The sequence below is a fragment of the Chiloscyllium punctatum genome, chromosome 5 (genome assembly GCF_047496795.1).
Source record: "Chiloscyllium punctatum isolate Juve2018m chromosome 5, sChiPun1.3, whole genome shotgun sequence".
Classification (NCBI taxonomy): Eukaryota; Metazoa; Chordata; class Chondrichthyes; order Orectolobiformes; family Hemiscylliidae; genus Chiloscyllium; species Chiloscyllium punctatum.
In genome coordinates this window covers 71,041,218-71,059,817 of record NC_092743.1, presented here as the reverse complement: position 1 = coordinate 71,059,817, position 18,600 = coordinate 71,041,218, and the positions used below count along the sequence as shown (strand labels likewise).

At 40.5% G+C, this 18,600-nt stretch overlaps 1 protein-coding gene across 3 annotated transcripts in view; it reads left to right on the top strand.

Moving 5' to 3' along the window:
* atp6v1h (ATPase H+ transporting V1 subunit H) overlaps nt 1–18,600 on the top strand; it is a 131,552-nt gene that overhangs the window by 1,075 nt on the left and 111,877 nt on the right. For all 3 annotated transcript variants that reach the window (XM_072570530.1, XM_072570531.1, XM_072570529.1), the window contains exons 2-4: nt 13,964–14,120; nt 15,217–15,316; nt 17,035–17,124. In XM_072570530.1, coding sequence (XP_072426631.1) covers nt 14,017–14,120; nt 15,217–15,316; nt 17,035–17,124 — 294 coding nt within the window. In that variant the 5' untranslated portion in view covers nt 13,964–14,016. The remainder of the gene's footprint in view (nt 1–13,963; nt 14,121–15,216; nt 15,317–17,034; nt 17,125–18,600) is intronic.

Sequence of the window (18,600 nt, the reverse complement as noted above, 5' to 3'; positions counted from 1 at the left end):
TGTGCAGGTAAAACTTTGGATGTGGAAGGCTCCTTTAGGGCCTTGGATGGAGGTGAGGGAGGAGGTGTGGGCACAGGTTTTGCGGTGGCAGGGGAAGGCGCCAGGATGGGAGGGTGGGTTGTAGGGGGACGTGGACCTGACCAGGTAGTCACAGAGGGAACGGTCTTTGCGGAAGGTGGAAAAGGGTGGGGAGGGAAATATATCCCTGGAGGTGGCGGAAATGTCGGCAGATGATTTGGTTTATGCGAAGGTTGGTAGGGTGGAAGGTGAGCGCCGGGGTGTTCTGTCCTCGTTACGGTTGGAGGGGTGGGGTCTGAGGGCAGAGGTGCGGGATGTGGACGAGATGCGTTGGAGGGCATCTTTAACCACGTGGGAAGGGAAATTGCGGTCTCTAAAGAAGGAGGCCATCTGGTGTGTTCTGTGGTGGAACTGGTCCTCCTGGGAGTAGATACGGCGGAGGCGGAGGAATTGGGAATATGGGATGGCATTTTTGCAAGAGGTAGGGTGGGAAGAGGTGTACTCCAGTTAGCTGTGGGAGTCGGTGGGTTTTTAAAAAATGTCAGTGTCAAGCCGGTCGTCATTAATGGAGATGGAGAGGTCCAGGAAAGGGAGGGAGGTGTCAGAGATGGTCCAGGTAAATTTAAGGTCAGGGTGGAATGTGTTGGTGAAGTTGATGAATTGCTCAACCTCCTTGCGGGAGCACGAGGTCGCGCCAGTGCAGTCATCAATATAGCGGAGGAAGAGGTGGGGAGTGGTGCCGTTTTAATTACGGAAGATAGACTGTTCTATGTAGCCAACAAAGAGACAGATATTGCTGGGGCCCATACATGTGCCCATGGCTACCCCTTTGGTCTGGAGGAAGTGGGAGGATTCGAAGGAGAAATTGTTAAGAGTGAGGACCAGTTCAGCCAAACGAATGAGTGTGTCGGTGGAAGGGTACTGTTGGGGACATCGGGAGAGGAAAAAATGGAGGGCTCAGGCCCTGGTCATGGCGGATGAACGTGTAGAGGGATTGGATATCCATGGTGAAAGTGAGGCGTTGGGGGCCAGGGAAACGGAAGTCTTGGAGGAGGTGGAGGGCGTGGGTGGTGTTTCGAATGTATGTGGGGAGTTTCTGGTCTGGGGGGGATAGGACAGTGTCGAGGTAGGTAGACATGACTACCTACCAGGAGCATGCTGAGACAATGGGTCAGCCAGGGTGGTCAGGCTTGTTGATCTTGGAAAGGAGGTAGAACCGGGCAGTGCGGGGTTCCTGGGCTATGAGGTTGGAAGCTGTGGGTGGGAGTTCTCCTCAGGTGATGAGGTTCTGTGTGGTCTGGGAGATGATGGTTTGGTGATGGGAGGGTGGGGTCATGGTTGAGGGGGCGGTAGGAAGAGGTGTCCTTGAGTTGGCGTTTGGCTTCAGCGCTGGAGAGACTACCACTGCATCCCCTTTATCCGCTGGCTTGATGGTGAGGTAGGGATTGGAGGGCTGCACGTTGTGAGGGTGAGAGGTTGGAGTCGGGAAGGGGGTTAGACAGGTTGAGGCGGTTAATGTCCCGGCGGCAGTTGGAAATGAAGAGGTCGAGGGCAGGTAATAGGCCGTCGTGGGGTGTCCAGGTGGATGCAGTGTGTTGGAGGTGGGCGAAAGGGTCCTCGGAAGGTGGGCAGGAGTCCTGATTGTGAAAGTAAGCTTGGAGGCGGCGGAAGAAGTGTACCAGCCTATGCCCCATCGCCTGGTTATAGTCAATAACAGACTGGTCTAGACTTCCTACACTTGTCTGTCTGTTCTACTCTGGGCCCAATCTTCCCATTTCCCTGTCAATGTTAGTAATAGACTAAACTTTATTGTCTCCCCCACAAGAACAAGGGGACAAAGATTAAAGTGATGTGAAAACATTGAGTAGGTGTGAAATGTGCAATCAGATGCTGGCATGATGTAGGCAGGTTCAGTTGAAGTATTCAAGTGGGCATTGGACATCATTTGGATAGAAATAGTGCATGGGTATGGACAAAAGCTGGATATTGTCACAGGTAATGACACTTGTCTGAGGAGCTGGTTTGGCTATGATGGGCCAAAGGTTTCCTGTATCAGTTTGGATTCTGCACTAACTAGGACTCCAATTTATTTTCTTCTTGCCTTGAGTGCCAGTCCAGGCTTGTACTCACTGGGCTGCTTGTGTTTTTACTCCTCTTAACTTGCTTCAACCCACTTTCTGTTGAGCTGAAATATCTTGTGGTGTTTTGACAACACTACTGTCTCATTCTTTGAATAAGATCACCAGTTTTGTTTTCTTTGAAATAAGTATGATTGTAACTGGTATGGGTAAGATTGCTAAATAATATTAGTGCTAGAATGGCTCCATTGTGGTCCTTCAAAAAGGAAACCTATACCTAATTGCACAGTATTTAATTTGCATATTTCTAGTCTTTCTTCATAGTAAGGCTTTTTTTTGGTTCCGCAAAAACTCCAGCATCCCTAATAGGAGTGCTGAGAATTGTATATGTTATTTTAACTGTAACCTAACCAACCACATTCAGTATTAGCCAAGTGCAGGTTATGCAGTTGCTTTTTGCTGAGGTGTGTAATTAAGAATTATCAGGATATAATGCATGTGTTTGATAATATTAATTCGCAAGTTAATATCTCGTGGTGTTATGAGTGATTTGTTAGCTTGGATAGTAAATTGGCTATCCAACAGAAAGCAGAGAGCATTTTTCCAGCTGGCAATATGCAACTAATGGTGTGTCACGGTCCTCAGGACCACAACTATTTACAATCTACAATCTAATGATTTTTAGATGCAGGCATAAAAAGTACTGCATTTACTGATGGTACTAAAATAGGTGGGAAAGTAAATTGCAATGAAGAAATAAGAAATTTACAAATGGATGTGAATAGATTAGATGAATGGGCCAAAAATTGGCAGATGAAGTTTAACATTGCTAAATGTGAGGTTATCCATTGTAGAGCAATAGAAAGGCAACTTATTATCTAAAATGGAGAGAAACTTCAGAGTGCTTTGGTGTAAAAGGATCAGGGTGTGTTCAAGTATGAATTGCAAAACACTAGTATGCAGGTACAACAGCTAATAAAACTGATCTGAATTTTGGCATTCATTGCTATAGTAATAAAATTACAGAAATGGTGTTGCAATTACACAAACCATGAGTGAGACCACACCTGGAGTACTGTGAAAATTTTGGTTCTCTTACTTGAGAAGGGTTACACTGGAGGCGATTTAGAGAAAGTTCACGAGATTGATTCTGGACATTATTCTTTTTGTGCATCTGTTGATTAAATAGCAAGAGGAAAAGTGTGCGTCAGTCCCTTAATTGTTGGTTGCTAGTTATCTAAAATAATATATAACACTAATGAAACATTAATCACTGTGGCAACACCACCAATGTTGTAGTGAAGGGATTATTCATGGTCAACCAATCTCAATAACTACTTCATGCTAGCTGAAGAAAGCAAGCCCCACCAAAAATTACCTTTTCCAATATGACAATGGGCAGACATTGTCTAGTTGTATTCTGGATGCAAAACCGTGTGGGTCTGGCACTTTTCATTGTGTAAGTCTGTGTATTCTTGTTAAAAAAATTGCTGAAATTTAGAACCTATAAGCTGCATTTTGATTTACTGTGTGAGAGAAGTTTAGGCCAGAGTTCAGAAAAATAACTAGAAAATCTCCCAATAAATAACAATATGACAAGAATTCTGTTTAGACAATAGCTTTTGTAATTACAAGGCATTCCAAATTTGTTGTAGTAAATGAATGTCCTTAAAGTAATCACAGGGTAGACCAATTTGCATGAAAGCTTCCACAAGCAACATAATGAGGAATGAGGAATTAATATTGGATGGGATTTGGGATTTCCCCACTCTTGTCCAAAATAATGCTATTTGGTCTTGCATAGTTTCTTGGGGCAAATATATTTTTCATCCAAAAGACTACCGCTAGTACTGCATCTTCAGTACTGCGTTAATGCCTAGCTTTTCTTTCTGCGCAGAAAGTCCTGAAATTGAACTTGAATCCATAAAGCTGAATCAGATGAGAGCTGGCAACTGAGTTACAACTGTCACTTGTTAATAATATATGCAATTTATGAAGAACAAAGCAATACTTTGTATATGCTTTATTGTTAAAATTTGTAAATGGTGTTCAATTGGTATTGTAGCTACATCTCTGGCTTGTCAGCAATTTTTAGTAGGCAGCAATAGTCTCAAACGTTTCTTCCGTGACTTTGAACATGAAAGGAAATGATATCAATGCTATTATGCTGTCTACAAAGAGAGAGAAACTCCCATTTGATATAGTGCAAGATGTTTGTATGATGAGCATAATTCATCACCCAGTTTGTACTGGCATTTTTTTCACTGGTGTTTATAAACTTCAGTCTAGCTGTGTTGGTTAGCTGTATTGCATTACGGTATTGCAATACGGTTGCATTAGCTGTATTGCAAATATCTATGATTCATGTGTTTTTGTATAAAACTTTCCAAATGTTAGAGTAAAAATAGGATAAATGTAATTGCACATTGAGGTCCCTTGCACTTTAAACGTTTCAGACTTTTTTTTGCTTTAACACCTGGGAAGGTGGCACACGTACAAACAATTAAAATATTGGACTTTTGTGATTGCCAGAACAGCTAAAGCAAATAGTTCAGAAAGTTGCCCTTTTTTAAAAAAAAATAGTGATTATACTATAAAACTGTGGTTCAAAATGTGTGTAATGCTTGGCTCTCAAGTTTGGCATTCAGTCCTTCAGGACTACCTTAATAGCTTTCAGTCATTGCTAAAGGCCAGGTTAAGGACAGCCTGAAACAGGCTGTGTTGTCATGTGTCAAAAATAGGCCACTTGACCCCTTAAGCCTGCTTTGCTGTTTGATAAGATCATGATTGATCTGATTATTCCATATGCCCACCTTCCACTGAGAACCTTTCACCCCTCCTTGTGTATTAATTTATTTCTGGCCTTGGAAAAAATATTCATAGGTACTGCTTCTACCACCTTTTTCTGGAAGAATATTCCAAAGATTCATGACCCTATGTGAATAAACATCTGTCCATCTTCAATATTTTTCTTCAATGGATGAACCATTTTTTTTTAAAGCATTGGTGCCAATTCCTAGCTTGCTGTAAGTGCTTCACAATTATATCCCCAATGTTATTGTTCTAATGTGTTCTCTGTGACAGATGCTAAGCAATTTGGTTTGTAATTTCCTGCCTTCTGCCTACATCCCTCTTTGAATAAATACAACATTTCTTAAATCTAGGAAATATTGGAAAATTAATACCAATGTATGAACTGTTTTACTAGCCACTACTTTTAAGACCTTGGGATGAAATCCATCAGTACCTGGGCAGTTAACAGACTAGAGATGCAACAGTTTGCTTAATATCACGTTCTGGTGATTGTAATGTTCTTGACTTCCTCCCTCCCTTCAGTTTCGTGCCTTTACTGCTCTTCCTGAAATGTTATGTCAATGTTTTGTAGTGAAGATTAATGCAAAATACCTGTTCAGTTCATCTGTCATCTCCTTATTTTTCCATTATGAATTCCACAGGCTTTCCATAGGATCAAAGTTCGTTCAGTTAATTAAAAGAAACCTATGTGTACTCTTACTATCTTTTTACATTTCTGGCTAACTTTTTGATTCTAATATTTACTCCCTTATTAATCCTTATGCATTCATTGGTTTTTAAAAACATTCTGTTCAATCATCTGACATGCCAGTCAACTTTGAGCAATATTATGCTTTATTTTTAAGATTGAAACCATATTTAACACTTTTTAAGTAACCACAGATGGAGGGTCTGCTCCTTGGAATTCTTCTTTTTTGTGATTATGCCTATTCTATGCTTTCTGAAGTATTCCCTTCAGTGTTGGTCACTGCATTTGACATAATTTGCCAGTTTACTTCCAGTAGCTCTGCTCACATAACTTATAATTGTTCTTATTTAAACTGAAAATATTAGAGATGGGTGGAGCTTTAGCTTCTTTGGTTTCAATTTACCTTTGTGTTTGAGGAAGTTAGTTGCAGTTTAGAAATATGAGTAGTGGAACAAAAGAATTAACTCGTCATTAGCAGACTTCACATGTTTTGATTTTCAGGAGAAGCCCCAGGGATTGTTATCTTCATACCATGGAAGAAGGTTAGGGCTAAAAAGAAACCTTGGAAATCCATTGATAGCTCAGTGCTGCTGAGTGTGGTGAAGGAAACCTGTAAGCAACCTTTTGCTTAATGCAGGTGAGATAGATTAGAGATTGGTGAAATTCAGCAACAGGTGACGAAACCCTAAATTGTACCAGCCAAACAGCAGTTTGGGAGCCTTGGATAGTCTGGTCTTGGAAGAAGAAATGAAGCTAATCTAATTGAAAAATCTTGTGATAACAATACAAGATATACATTGACTTTTGTCCCTTTTGATTCATACTTCATTTTGCCAAATGAAGTTAAATAATATGTAATCAAAATGCTGATGGTTATTGCCAGATTCTTGTAATTTCTGAAGTTCAAATATTTGAATTGGTGTTCCAAAGGCCAATCTTTCTTTAGAATAGTGAAGAAAGAAATTCTACAGTCAGTAAGAGGTATCGCAAATAAAAACTTCACAATTAATATGCTAGTTTTTTTATTTTTTTCTGAAATCATTTAGTTAACCTAATTATACAAAAGTTAAGTATTCTACTGATGGATTTTGGATTCGTGGTGCTGGAAGAGCACAGCAGTTCAGGCAGCATCCGAGGAGCAGCAAAATCGACGTTTCAGGCAAAAGCCCTTCATCAGGAATCCAGCACCATGAATCCAAAATCTGGTTTCCAGTATCTGCAGTCATTGTTTTTACCTATTCTACTGATGGAGTTTGGTAGTGAAAAGCCAGACTTCAAAAGATTGAAGTGGTCTTATGGCATGTACTGTTATTATGAACAAACATGAGAATGAAACAAGAACAGAAATTGTTGGAGAAACTCAGGAGGTCTGACAGTTTCTGTGGCGCTAGTTTTGAGACCACTGATCTATCTTCAGAACTGATAGTCAGGAAAAGGCTGTACGTATGCTGAAGGCGCTGGAGAGAGCGACGGAGACCAAGGAATGGATAATACCTTGTCTTGGAGAAAGAAAAGCTGATGCTGGGGATCACATCTGGGTGAAAATGAGTTGGCTAAGCCAAAAGCAGCCCATATCATGATAGGGCCTGTGGTTTGGATGTGGATGAAAGATGTAGGGTACAGAGTTCATGTTTTAAACTTATTGAACTTGATATTTAGTCCTGAAAGCTGCAGAGTCCCCAAATGGAAAATGAGTGCTGTTCTTCAGCTTGTGTTGAGCCTGCTGGAATACTACAACAGACCTGAGACAGAAATATTGCTCACTTGCATGTTCTGGTTTAATAGCAAAACTACATAGGTGGTGGTTTACTAAACCTTCAATTTTGGGAAGATATGAAATGATGACTACATATCCACCCGTAATTTTAGCTAATATGATTGGTAGAATAGATTGTATTCAACTAACAACTTTTAAATTCTTGATGAAGGGCCATGGAGAACCAAGATCCTACAGTGTAAGATTAAATAGACTAAACTAGAAAGGATCTCTTTTCTCTTAGCTTCTATAGATCTTGATCATTATTGGCTTGTTGTAACACCCAGAATATGAAATAGAAATCTTGATTTCTTAAAACATTTAATTGTTTAAATTCTTCAAAAATGAGCACTTGCCAGATTTTGAATTGGCTGCTATTGACCACAATGAGCAAGTTGATGGTTTCTACTAATTACCAAATCAATGAAAAGTCGTCATTTCCTGAAATGTGGCACTGCTTGCATTGTAAGAACATTCCAGCCAAGACACCATTAATATGTATGTGCAACACAAAATGATTTTGGATGAAAATGCCATTGGTCTATTTAGGTTCGACAGATGACACAAATTGAAGTTGCTGTAAAGATGATGTTTGGAGCATGGTCTCTTTCCAGACTGAAGAGATTCTTTTTGGCTCATTAAGTCCACACTGACCCTTTGAAGAGCATCCCACCCAGATCCAGACCACCCTGTAACTACACGTTTAATATTGCTAACCTACCTAGCCTGCATATCCCTGGAATTATGGACAATTTACTATGGCAGATCTACCTAATCTGCACTACTTTGGACTGTGGGAGTAAATCCACACAGACAGAGTACGTCCAAACGCCATACAGTTTGGAATCAAACCCCAGGGTCCCAGGTACTAACTCAGCAAGTGCTAACCACTGAGCTACCTGAGCCTATGGCATGCTCACCTTTTTTACTTGGGGCACTGAGTATAAAAGTTGGCAAGTCATGTTGCAACTGTATAAAACTTCAGATAGGCCACATTTGGAGTAGTATATGCAATTAAGTTTGCCACATCATAGGAAGTATGTGGAGGCTTTGGAGAGGGTGTAGAAAAGGTTTGAGGAAGTTGTATGAATTGGAGTGTATGAGCTATAAGGAGAGGTTGGACGTACTTGGATTGTTTTTGCTAGAGCACTGGAGGCTGAGGGGTGACCTGCTAGACATAAAATTGAGAGGGGTGGATAGTCAGTCTCTCTCCCATGGTGGAAATATCAAACACTAGGAGGAGTAGCTTTAAGGTGGGAATGGAAAAGTTTAAAGATGATGTACAAGGAAAGGTTTATTTACACAGGATTGTAGGCACCTAGAATATGCTGCCAAAGAAAGTGGCAAAAGTGGATATGATAGCAAAGTTCAAGCGGCGTTTAGTCAAACATGTCAGAAACTTTTTTCCCCGGGTACAACAGAGTGTTACAAGGGGACATAAATTTAAGGTGAAGGGTGGAAGGTATAGGGGAGATGTCAGGGGTGGGTTCTTTACCCAGAGTGTGGTGGGGGCATGGAATGCGCTGCCCGTGGGAGTGGTAGAGTCAGAATCATTGGCGACCTTTAAGCGGCATTTGGATAGGTACATGGATGGGTGCTTAATCTAGGTTAGAAGTTCGGCACAACATCGTGGGCCGAAGGGCCTGTTCTGTGCTGTATTGTTCTATGTTCTATGTACAGGCCGATGTGATCAGTTTGGAATAGCATCATTGTCAGCACAGACATGGTGAGCTGAAGGGTCTGTTTCTGTGCTACATTGTCCTGTGTTTTTCAATGTACTGGTAGATTAAGTCTATCTCGGCCAGTTGTGAAGAAAGGAGAATATAAAACCTGTTATTGTTGACTTAGTGCGCACGTTTCCACAGTTATCTGCCATAAATCGCAATGGTATCTGACAAGAGTACAAAATCACCTCCTAACTGGATCTTCACTTTGAGATATTCATCTACATGCCTGAAGCTATGTACTGGTTTGTTTCATTCACCTTTAACTATACAACTTTGATTAGTATTAGAGTATTCTGATAACACCAAAACAGTAAGCAGCCTGAGGTTTAGCTCACCACCTGCCTCTGATGCCAATATCATCAAAAATTGTTTAATTCCAGAAAAGCCTGTGCTGCACCCATGAAGTGAGCAAGTTCCTATTTTATAACTTCTACGTTCGTTAGCAAATCAACTGCATCTCCTACAAAGCTGATTATGCATAAATCATTTAACAGAACTGCATATTGACTTACTGGATTCTCCACTTGACCCAAACTAGTTCTGATATCTTTGATTTTAAATAATTTGCAACCTCCCATTTTTGCTTTCTCTTCTGTATGTCTTGGGATGTGTGTCAAACCTGTGAAGAGGTCAGGAGATTAGTGGTGCTTTTACCCAGGTCTTGAATGCAATGATAAATTGTACTTTGAATGTTTTTTCTAATCATTTGTGAGAAGCGGGCATTGCTGGTTGACCAGCATTTATTGCCCATTTCTGGCCCCCTTGAGGGAGTGTTGGTGAGCTGGTTTATTGAAATGCTGCAGTTCACCTACTTTGGGCTGACCCACAATGCCACTAGTGAGGAATTCCAGGATTTTGACTCTGTGACAGTGAAGGAACAGTGATTAAATTTCCAAGTCAGGGTGGTGAGTCGTTTGGAGGGGAACTTGAAAGCGGAGGTGTTCTATGCATCAGCTGCCCATCTCCTTCTAGATGAAAATGGTCATGGGTTTGGAAGGTGCTATCTGATGCATTAGTGAATTTCTTCAGTGCCTTTTGTAGCTAGTACACTGCTGCTACTGAGTGTCAGTGGGGGAGGGAGTGGATGCTTTTTGAGATGCCAAACAAGCATGCTACTTAGTGCTGGATGGTGTCAGGCTTCTTGTGTTATTGAGCTGCTCTAGCCCAGGCAAGTGGGGAATATTCCATCACGCTGTTGACTTGTCTCTTGTAGATGGTAGACAGGCGTTAGGGAGTAAGGAGGCAAGTTACTCTCTGCAGTATTTCTAGCCTCTGACCTATTCTTGTAGCCACTGCATTTGTGGTGAGTCCTGTTGAGTTTTTGGTCAGTGATAACTCCCAGACATTGATAGTGGGCGACTTGGTGGTGAAAAAAACATTGAGTGTCAAGGGGCAGTGGTTAGGTTGTCTCTTATTGGTGATGCACAATCATGTCACAAATGCCAGGCAATGTTACTTGTCAGCCTAAGCCAGGATATTGTCTAGATCTTGTTGCACTTGAATATGGACTGCTTCAGTATCTGAGGAGTTGCAAATGAGATTCTCACTTCTGTCCTTATGATTGGGGTGGGGGTGGTTAAATGAAGCAGCTGAAGATGGTTGGGCCTGGACACTATCCTGAGGACCTCCTGCAGAGATATCCAGCAGATGAGATGACTGACTTCCAGCAACCCCGACCATTTACCTATGTGCCATGTATGACTCCAACCACCAGAAAGTTTGCCCCCAATACCATTTGATTCCAATTGTGCTATGGCTCCTTGATGTCACACTTTGTCAAATGTAACCTTAATCTCAAAGGCTGTCACTCTCTCTTTATCTCTGGAATTCAGCTCTTTTTGTCCACATTTGAAGCAAACCTGTGAAGAGGTCAGGAGATTAGTGGTGCTGATGGAACCTAAACCTGGCATTGCTGAACAGGTTATTACTGCACAGGTGCTGCTAGATAGAATACTTCATGACACTTTTCCTGATGATTAAGAGTAGACTAATAGGCGGTAATTGGCTAGATTGAATTTGTCTTGCTTTTTACTTTGAGTGTACCTGGGCAATTTTGCACATTGTCAGGTAGATGCCAGTATTGTGACTACTGGAAGCACTTGGCTATGGGAGCGGCAAGTTTTGGAGCACAAATATTGTTGGAATGTTGTCAGGACCTGTTGCCTTTGCATATCCAGTTTTGCCAACCCTTTTTTTTGATATTACATGGAGTGAATCAAATTGTCTGGAGACTGGTATCTGTAATGCTGGGGACCACTGGAGAAGGCTGAGATGGATCAACCACTCAACACTTCTGGCTGAACATTACTGCAAATGCTTCAGCCTTGTCTTTTGCACTGATTGTGCTGGGCTTTTCCATTATTGAGGATGGGGATATTTGTGGAGCTTCTTCCTGTGAGTTGTTTGTCCACCATTCACCACTTGATGTGGCTGGACTTGTAGACTTGATCTGATCTGTTAGTTGTGGGGTCGCTTAGCTCTGTCTATCACTTGTTTATGCTATTTGGCATGCAAGTAGTCCTGTTTGGTAGCTTCACCAGGTTGATGCCTCATCTGCAGGTGTGCCTGGTGCTACTCCTTCACTCTTCACTGAGCCAGAGTTGATCCTCTGGCGTAATGGTTGAGTGGGAGATATACCAGACCATGAGGATTTAGATTTGGAGTATAATTCTGCTCCTGTTGATGGCCCACAGCACCTCCATGGATGCCCAGATTTGAGTTGCTAGATCTGTTCAGTCAGTCCCATTTGGCACAGTGGTAGTGCCACACAACACAATGCAGGTTATTTTCATTCTGAAAATGGTACTTCGTTTCCACAAGTTCTGTTTGGTGGTTGCTCTTAGCAATGCTGTCATGGACTGATGCATCTGCAGCTGTCACATTGGTAAAGGTGTGGTTAAGTATGTTTTTTCCTCTTGATTCCTTCTTCACCTGCCACAGACCCAGTCTAGCAGTTATGTCCATTAGAACCTGAGCAGTAGTACTACTGCTGAGCCACTCTTGGTAGTGATGTTGAAATCCCCCACAGTAAATTTTTATGCCCTTGTCATCCTCCATGCTTCCTCCAAGTGTTGTTCAACATGGAGTACCAATCATCAGTTGAGGGAGGATGGTAATTAGGTTTTCTTGCCCATGTTTAACCTGAAGCTGCAAGACTTCGTGAGGTCCACAGTGCATATTGAGGACTCCCAGGGCAAGACTATAAGACAAAAGCAGAAGTTAGTCCAATTGACCATTGAGTCTGTTCTGCCATTCAATTATGGCTGGTAAGCTCTTTTTTTTTCAATCCCATTCTCCCGCTTTGTCTTCATAATCCTTGATCCTCTTGGCAATCAAGAATCTGTCTATCTCTGTTTCTCTTCCACTGTATACCTCTGTGCTGCCACCTCTACTGGGTCTGTCCTACTGGTGGGACAGGACATATCCAGGGATGATGGTGGTGTCTGGGACATTGTAGGTAAGTTTCCATGAGTGTGATTGTCAGGCTGTTTGACTGGTCTGAGATAGCTCTCTCAATTTTGGCACTAGTTCCCAAATATTAATAAGGAGGACTTTGCAAGGTTGGTACGGTTGTTTTTGCTGCTGGTTTCTAGATCGATGCCAGGTTACCCATTTGGTTTCATTTCTTCGAGATTGGCACAACTCGAAGAAGTTGTAATTGAGAGTTGACTGCATTGCTGTGGTTCTAGAGTCACATGTAGGCCAGACAAGGTGAAGATGGGAGATTTCCTTCACTGAAGGATATCAGTGGACTAGATGGGCTTTTCTGAAAAATCATCAATAACTTCATGGGTCATCATAGTCTTAACTGCAATTTTTTAAAAATTGAATTCAAATTCCCTTTTCTGATGTGGCTGGAATCAAACCTGGGTCCTTCGAACATAAGCTGAGTTTCTGGATGATGGTGATAATACCATTTGCTGTGAGTCACTTTCAAATTGCACTTCACAACCAGTGTTTTGGGGACGCATCATAATGGAAAGGAAAATTAAAATACTTCCTGTTATGGACAAAACAGGGAGTCATAAAAATTTTTCGTTTCATATATCGCTGGTGATGCTAATTGATTGTTGACAAAGCCTTGAATTCAGAAACACATTTGATATTTTCCAGAGTCTGTTGTGGATGGCTGACTGTGTTCCTGATAATCCACTGTTATTTTGCAGCTGGCTGGAACTGAGATCCCACTTTCTAATCTTGGAAGAAAGTTACTTTGGGTGTGTATGAGACAAGGGATCAGTGAAACTTTGAGCCCTCACTGGATAGCAACACAGATTTCAAAATCTGCTTGTTTAAATTGACCAAATTAGTTTGTAGTCAACATTGTAAACACTAATCCCAATGTTGAATGACTTGTGCTAATAATGTAGTTGTGGGGGCTGGGGTGGTGTAATTGACTTGTATGATACACTTGCTTTTTGCAGTTGTCAGTGTAATTGCAGAATATTTTTCCAAATTCCTAAATGCTTTGGAATGTTTAAAATTACTTAGAATCAATTTCTGTACTTGTGAGCGCAGACATGTAAAATAGGATATCTTACTGTTGTGCTGCTCGTTGTCTTAAACATGTTCAAAATCAGTTTAACGGTTTACTGTGGCTTGAACGCTCCTGCCAGTGATTCTGCCTTTGCAGTGAATGTACTTGAAAATATGATCAGTTTTGCCCATTTTATTAAAAAGAAGGGGTAATGTATTAAATGCTTTCATAAATGTTGACCACAATATTCACATTTTCCTAGCAGCATTAATTCGAACAGGGTGAAATTCAGTGTGGACATACACTAGAACAACTAGATAGCTATTTCCAATAATTAGTTACCTTGTGAATGATGATCTGGAGTCTAAGACTGCTGTCAGTGAAATTGTTCATACTTTCTTCTAGTGAAACTGTTCGTCTTCTAACTATTCAAACATACACTCAAATCTTTGAGCAAGATGGACATCAGAGGTGCTGTGGATGCTGCAGTTCCTACCAATATTATTGCTGCAAAGGCTGCAGAAGTTCGAGCAAATAAGGTCAACTGGCAGTCCTATCTTCAGTGAGTATAAATAAATGGTTTAATTTCATTCACAGCAATGTCCACCATGGGCAAAAATGTGGTAATTAAGAATTGTGGTGCAGAGAGATGGAACATTATTCTCATGTGGCAATCAGAAACCTCGCACAGATGGGGATAACAAGGTGCTACAAATTGTTGGGTATGTGGTGTTCAGGAAAGTTAGGGAAGGATGAAAAGCTTGAAAGGTGATGGTAATAAATTAAGAACAGCATTGCAGCCATGGTGAAGGAGCATGTCCTAGGGGTCAAAGATTCTGGCTCAAGCCATAGAATAAAAAATGCATAATTTCATTGCTTATGTAGCATCTAGGCCACCAGTAAGTGGAAAAGATGCAGAGATTACATTTTCTGGGAAATTAGAGGTTCAATAGTTATGGTAATATAATGTAACAAGAAAAGATGCACTGGCAGACTTGGGACTGAGTCAGCAATTAGATTTAGGTGACAACGATCATGATATCGTAAGTTTCATGTTGGCTATTGAAAAGGATAATGAACAAACCAGACTAAGAATTATCAGAGGGAAAGCTAACTACAGTAAGATAAGAAAATGGGTCTAAGCCAGAATTTAAAATATAGAACTAGCTGGGCCTTTACATCAGGCATTCAAAAGGTTTAAGATAACCTTCGCAGAACATGTGGGAGTTACCATTCAGTTTAAAGGTTCAGTTTGCATTAAGAGGTTTGAAGATATATCAAGCTTGTGCTTGGAGGAAAAAAAATCTGTGGTGTAATCCCACAACCCAGAATTGTTTCTGGGCCTTAGAAGTAAACCAGTTATGGAAGTATAAAAAAAAGCAACCCACTGGAAGTTGGGCAAAGCTGAATTTTTATTTTTACAAGGTTTGTAATTCTGGGAAGGGTGACATGGACCAAATTTTATTTCTTTAGTTTAAAGTAAATCTATCTTATACAAAATAACATTTTGTCATTTGATGCTGTAAGCATTATTTTACAAAAGTAAAATCTTTTTGTTGTCATCTCACTTAGTTGGCAGTATCATTGGAGGGATCATAAAATTACACATTAATGATAATTCAGAACATTATATGCTGATATTTGTGCTTTTTTATAAGAGGACAGATGATTTCAGGTGAAGATTGTGAATTCATTAAAAAGTTTGAAGCAGCTCGTTCAGAAGATAAACAGCGGATACTGGATAATGAAGGCCATCAGGTAAAGTCTGGAATTGGTGTGTATTTATTTATTTTCTGTTTTAAATTTAATGCTTGGGCTTCTTCAAGTAGATGACTTTCACATTGAGTGGAAGATACTTTTACTGAATAATTTTTGATAATACTGGTGAATTGCAGTGAAATTTTGAGTTCTTTGTATTATAATGAGTTTCCCATTTTTAATCCTTTTTTTTCCTGAGTTCCCCATTCCTTCATAACTATTGATTGTTTTCAAAAATAAAACAAATTCATAATGTCTGTTATTCAGCTACCAATCTGGATCTAGTATAGTTTTAGGAATGAATTTGGATTTCATTGAAAAATTTTAATATGGTCTGGATGATTTATAATTGTTTGAATTACAAGCTAATGTAGAATGCTTGTGTATAAAAATAGTGATCATTGTTTTGATGGCTGTATTAATAATTTTCAGCTATTAGGGTGGCCCATTTGAAAAATTATCAGCTATTCTGTTTGGAATGTGCAAAAATTGTCTGTCTTTGAATATTGACAATTTTGTTGTTTAATATGTTAAAAATCTACTTTCAGATCTTTATCTGAAGCCAGGTCTGACCCAAAGTACTGTGATCTCCCCTGGCAAGCCAACCCTGAATGCATCCCAGCCAGCTGAAAGTCTGTTCTGTTAATAGAAACCTGATCTACACCAATGACCCGGCTGGATTAAAATTTAAACAAAGCTTAGTTAACTATCAGTTGTCATAAACTGGCAAACCTATTTATAGAGCATTGCCGTGGACAAAGCTCTACTTGTCAACTAGTCATCAGTCTCCTCTTCTACCAAATTTTTTTTTGTCTCTTTGGTAATTTTTGTGAACTGCCCTGATGAGTGCAAGAAAGGCTTTGGCAAAAGGTTTTTCCAGCAATACTCTGGTTTCTGTACTATCAAACTACTACATGCATATATCTACATTCTGTGAATTGTGATGGCAGTGGTTCCAATCTTTCTTCGCCAACGCATAGCTGATCAGAATCTCTTGCTCTTACTGTCTGCTATTGGCCTGTATTGGAAAGATTTACAAATTTGTATTCAATCTGTTTTGATTACGTTATAAATGCATCTTCCTTGGCCATCAAGTCCTGGAGTGAATGTTAAACCTGGATCTTCTGACTGAGGCAAAGTCATTACTACTGTTCACAAGGTCCTCATTAAAATAAAAATGAGATCTGTTTTATTTCATGTTGCAAAATTTGTAATTTTGAGGAACACTAATTGGGAAGTTTTTTTTCAAAAAACCAGTAGAATGCAACTTGCATTTTGGTACCATGGGCAATATATATTCTTAGAGTCTTTCACACTACAAAAGTACACAAAATTCCTGTTTTACCTCTTTGCCAGTTTGTAGATTTCTAAGTATTAAAGTGTATTCCATCTACTAATAGGAAAAGGAAGTGTGTTTTTCACTTTTAAATTTTGCCATTCTGTTACTGCAATAAATAGCTGTTTTGATATTCTTTCCATAGGTCCTAATGTTGAGGGGCAGGGGGGTGAGAAATCCCAAGTTCATAATTGAAGGCAGACATAATTCATGATTATGCAATGTCATTGGGGCCAACATTAATTGTATTTCAGAAGAAATGCACTGTCACTGTTTATATGGATTAAATGTATTTTCAGTTGTGTACAAGTGAATGTGCTACTTCAAATTTGAAAGTAGTTGAAATTGTGTGTAAAGATTATAAATGTTTGTTTTATTTTAGTGTGCCAAAACCTTTTTGAACTTAATGACCCACATATCCAAGGAGCAAACGGTGCAGTACATTCTGACGATGATTGATGACATGCTACAGGTATGTTTACTGTTGCTGAATATGTTTGAGCATTGTCTGTTTGTTTCAAAATACTCAAGGACTCTGCTTACACAACTTTCAGGAAGTGACCCAAAGACTTATGACCCTTGAAAATGTCTCTTAATCTTTACCTTAAGTGTGTGTCCCTTGGCTTATAAACAGTCATCCTTAGTTCCATCTTCTCCCATAAGAAGAAACCACCTCTTCACGTTTATCTTGTGAAGACTCCTGAGGGTCTTTTTATTTCAGAAAAGTCGCTTTTTCATCTTATGAATGTCCAATACGTAGCCTGGTCAACCTTTCCTACTAAGATGACCCTTGCATAAGGCATTATTCTGGTGAACCTTCTGTACACAAGCAGTTTGCTATCATCTGCATATGAGAATTAGGATGGGCAATGAATATTGATCCAGTCAATGGTGTCCACATCAGATTTACTAAAACGATATTAATTATTGTTTAATCAATCTGCTTCCTTAAGTGATCTTGCCTTTATTATTTCTCAATTGTACCTGAATTGTTTACTTATTTTACTGTCCTGAGCTTGCACTTTAGAGAGAGCAATGACAAATACCATCATTAACAGCGCTACTGCTCCATTTATTCCTAGCTTTGTCTTTCCTAAACATCGTGTATCCTTCAAGATTTGTGTTCAAATCATGTCATGCTGTACTCATGCCCCTGTAATAGCTATAACTTTGTATTTGTGGAAGAATCTATTGCTAAGGATGGTAAAAGTTAGAGAAAACAAAATCAGTAGAGCACTTTTTTTATTCCCCCCCCCCATTAATTATCCTAACTGTAGTACTGTATTTTAAGTCACTCTAAGTTTATAGATTTATGTCTGTAAATCAAAGGCTTAGTTGACTTTTGATGAGGGTCCAGCTTCAGTTGCTTCTTAATTAAGGTAAGACCCCACCACCAGGGATATATTTCCCTCCCCACCCCTTTCCGCCTTCCGCGAAGACCGTTCCCTCCGTGACTACCTGGTCAGGTCCACACCCCCCTACAACCCACCCTCCCATTCTGGCACTTTCCTCTGCCACCGCAGGAACTGTAAAACCTGTGCCCACACCTCCTCCCTCGCCTCTATCCAAGGCCCTAAAGGAGCCTTCCACATCCATCAAAGTTTCACCTGCACATCCACCAATATCATTTATTGTATCCGTTGCTCCCGATGTGGTCTCCTCTACATTGGGGAGACTGGGCGCCTCCTAGCAGAGCGCTTTAGGGAACATCTCCGGGACACCAGCACCAATCAACCACACCGCCCCATGGCCCAACATTTCAACTCCCCCTCCCACTCTGCCGAGGACATGGAGGTCCTGGGCCTCCTTCACCGCCACTCCCTCACCACCAGACGCCTGGAGGAAGAACGCCTCATCTTCCGCCTCGGAACACTTCAACCCCAGGGCATCAATGTGGACTTCAACAGCTTCCTCATTTCCCCTTCCCCCACCTCATCCTAGTTTCAAA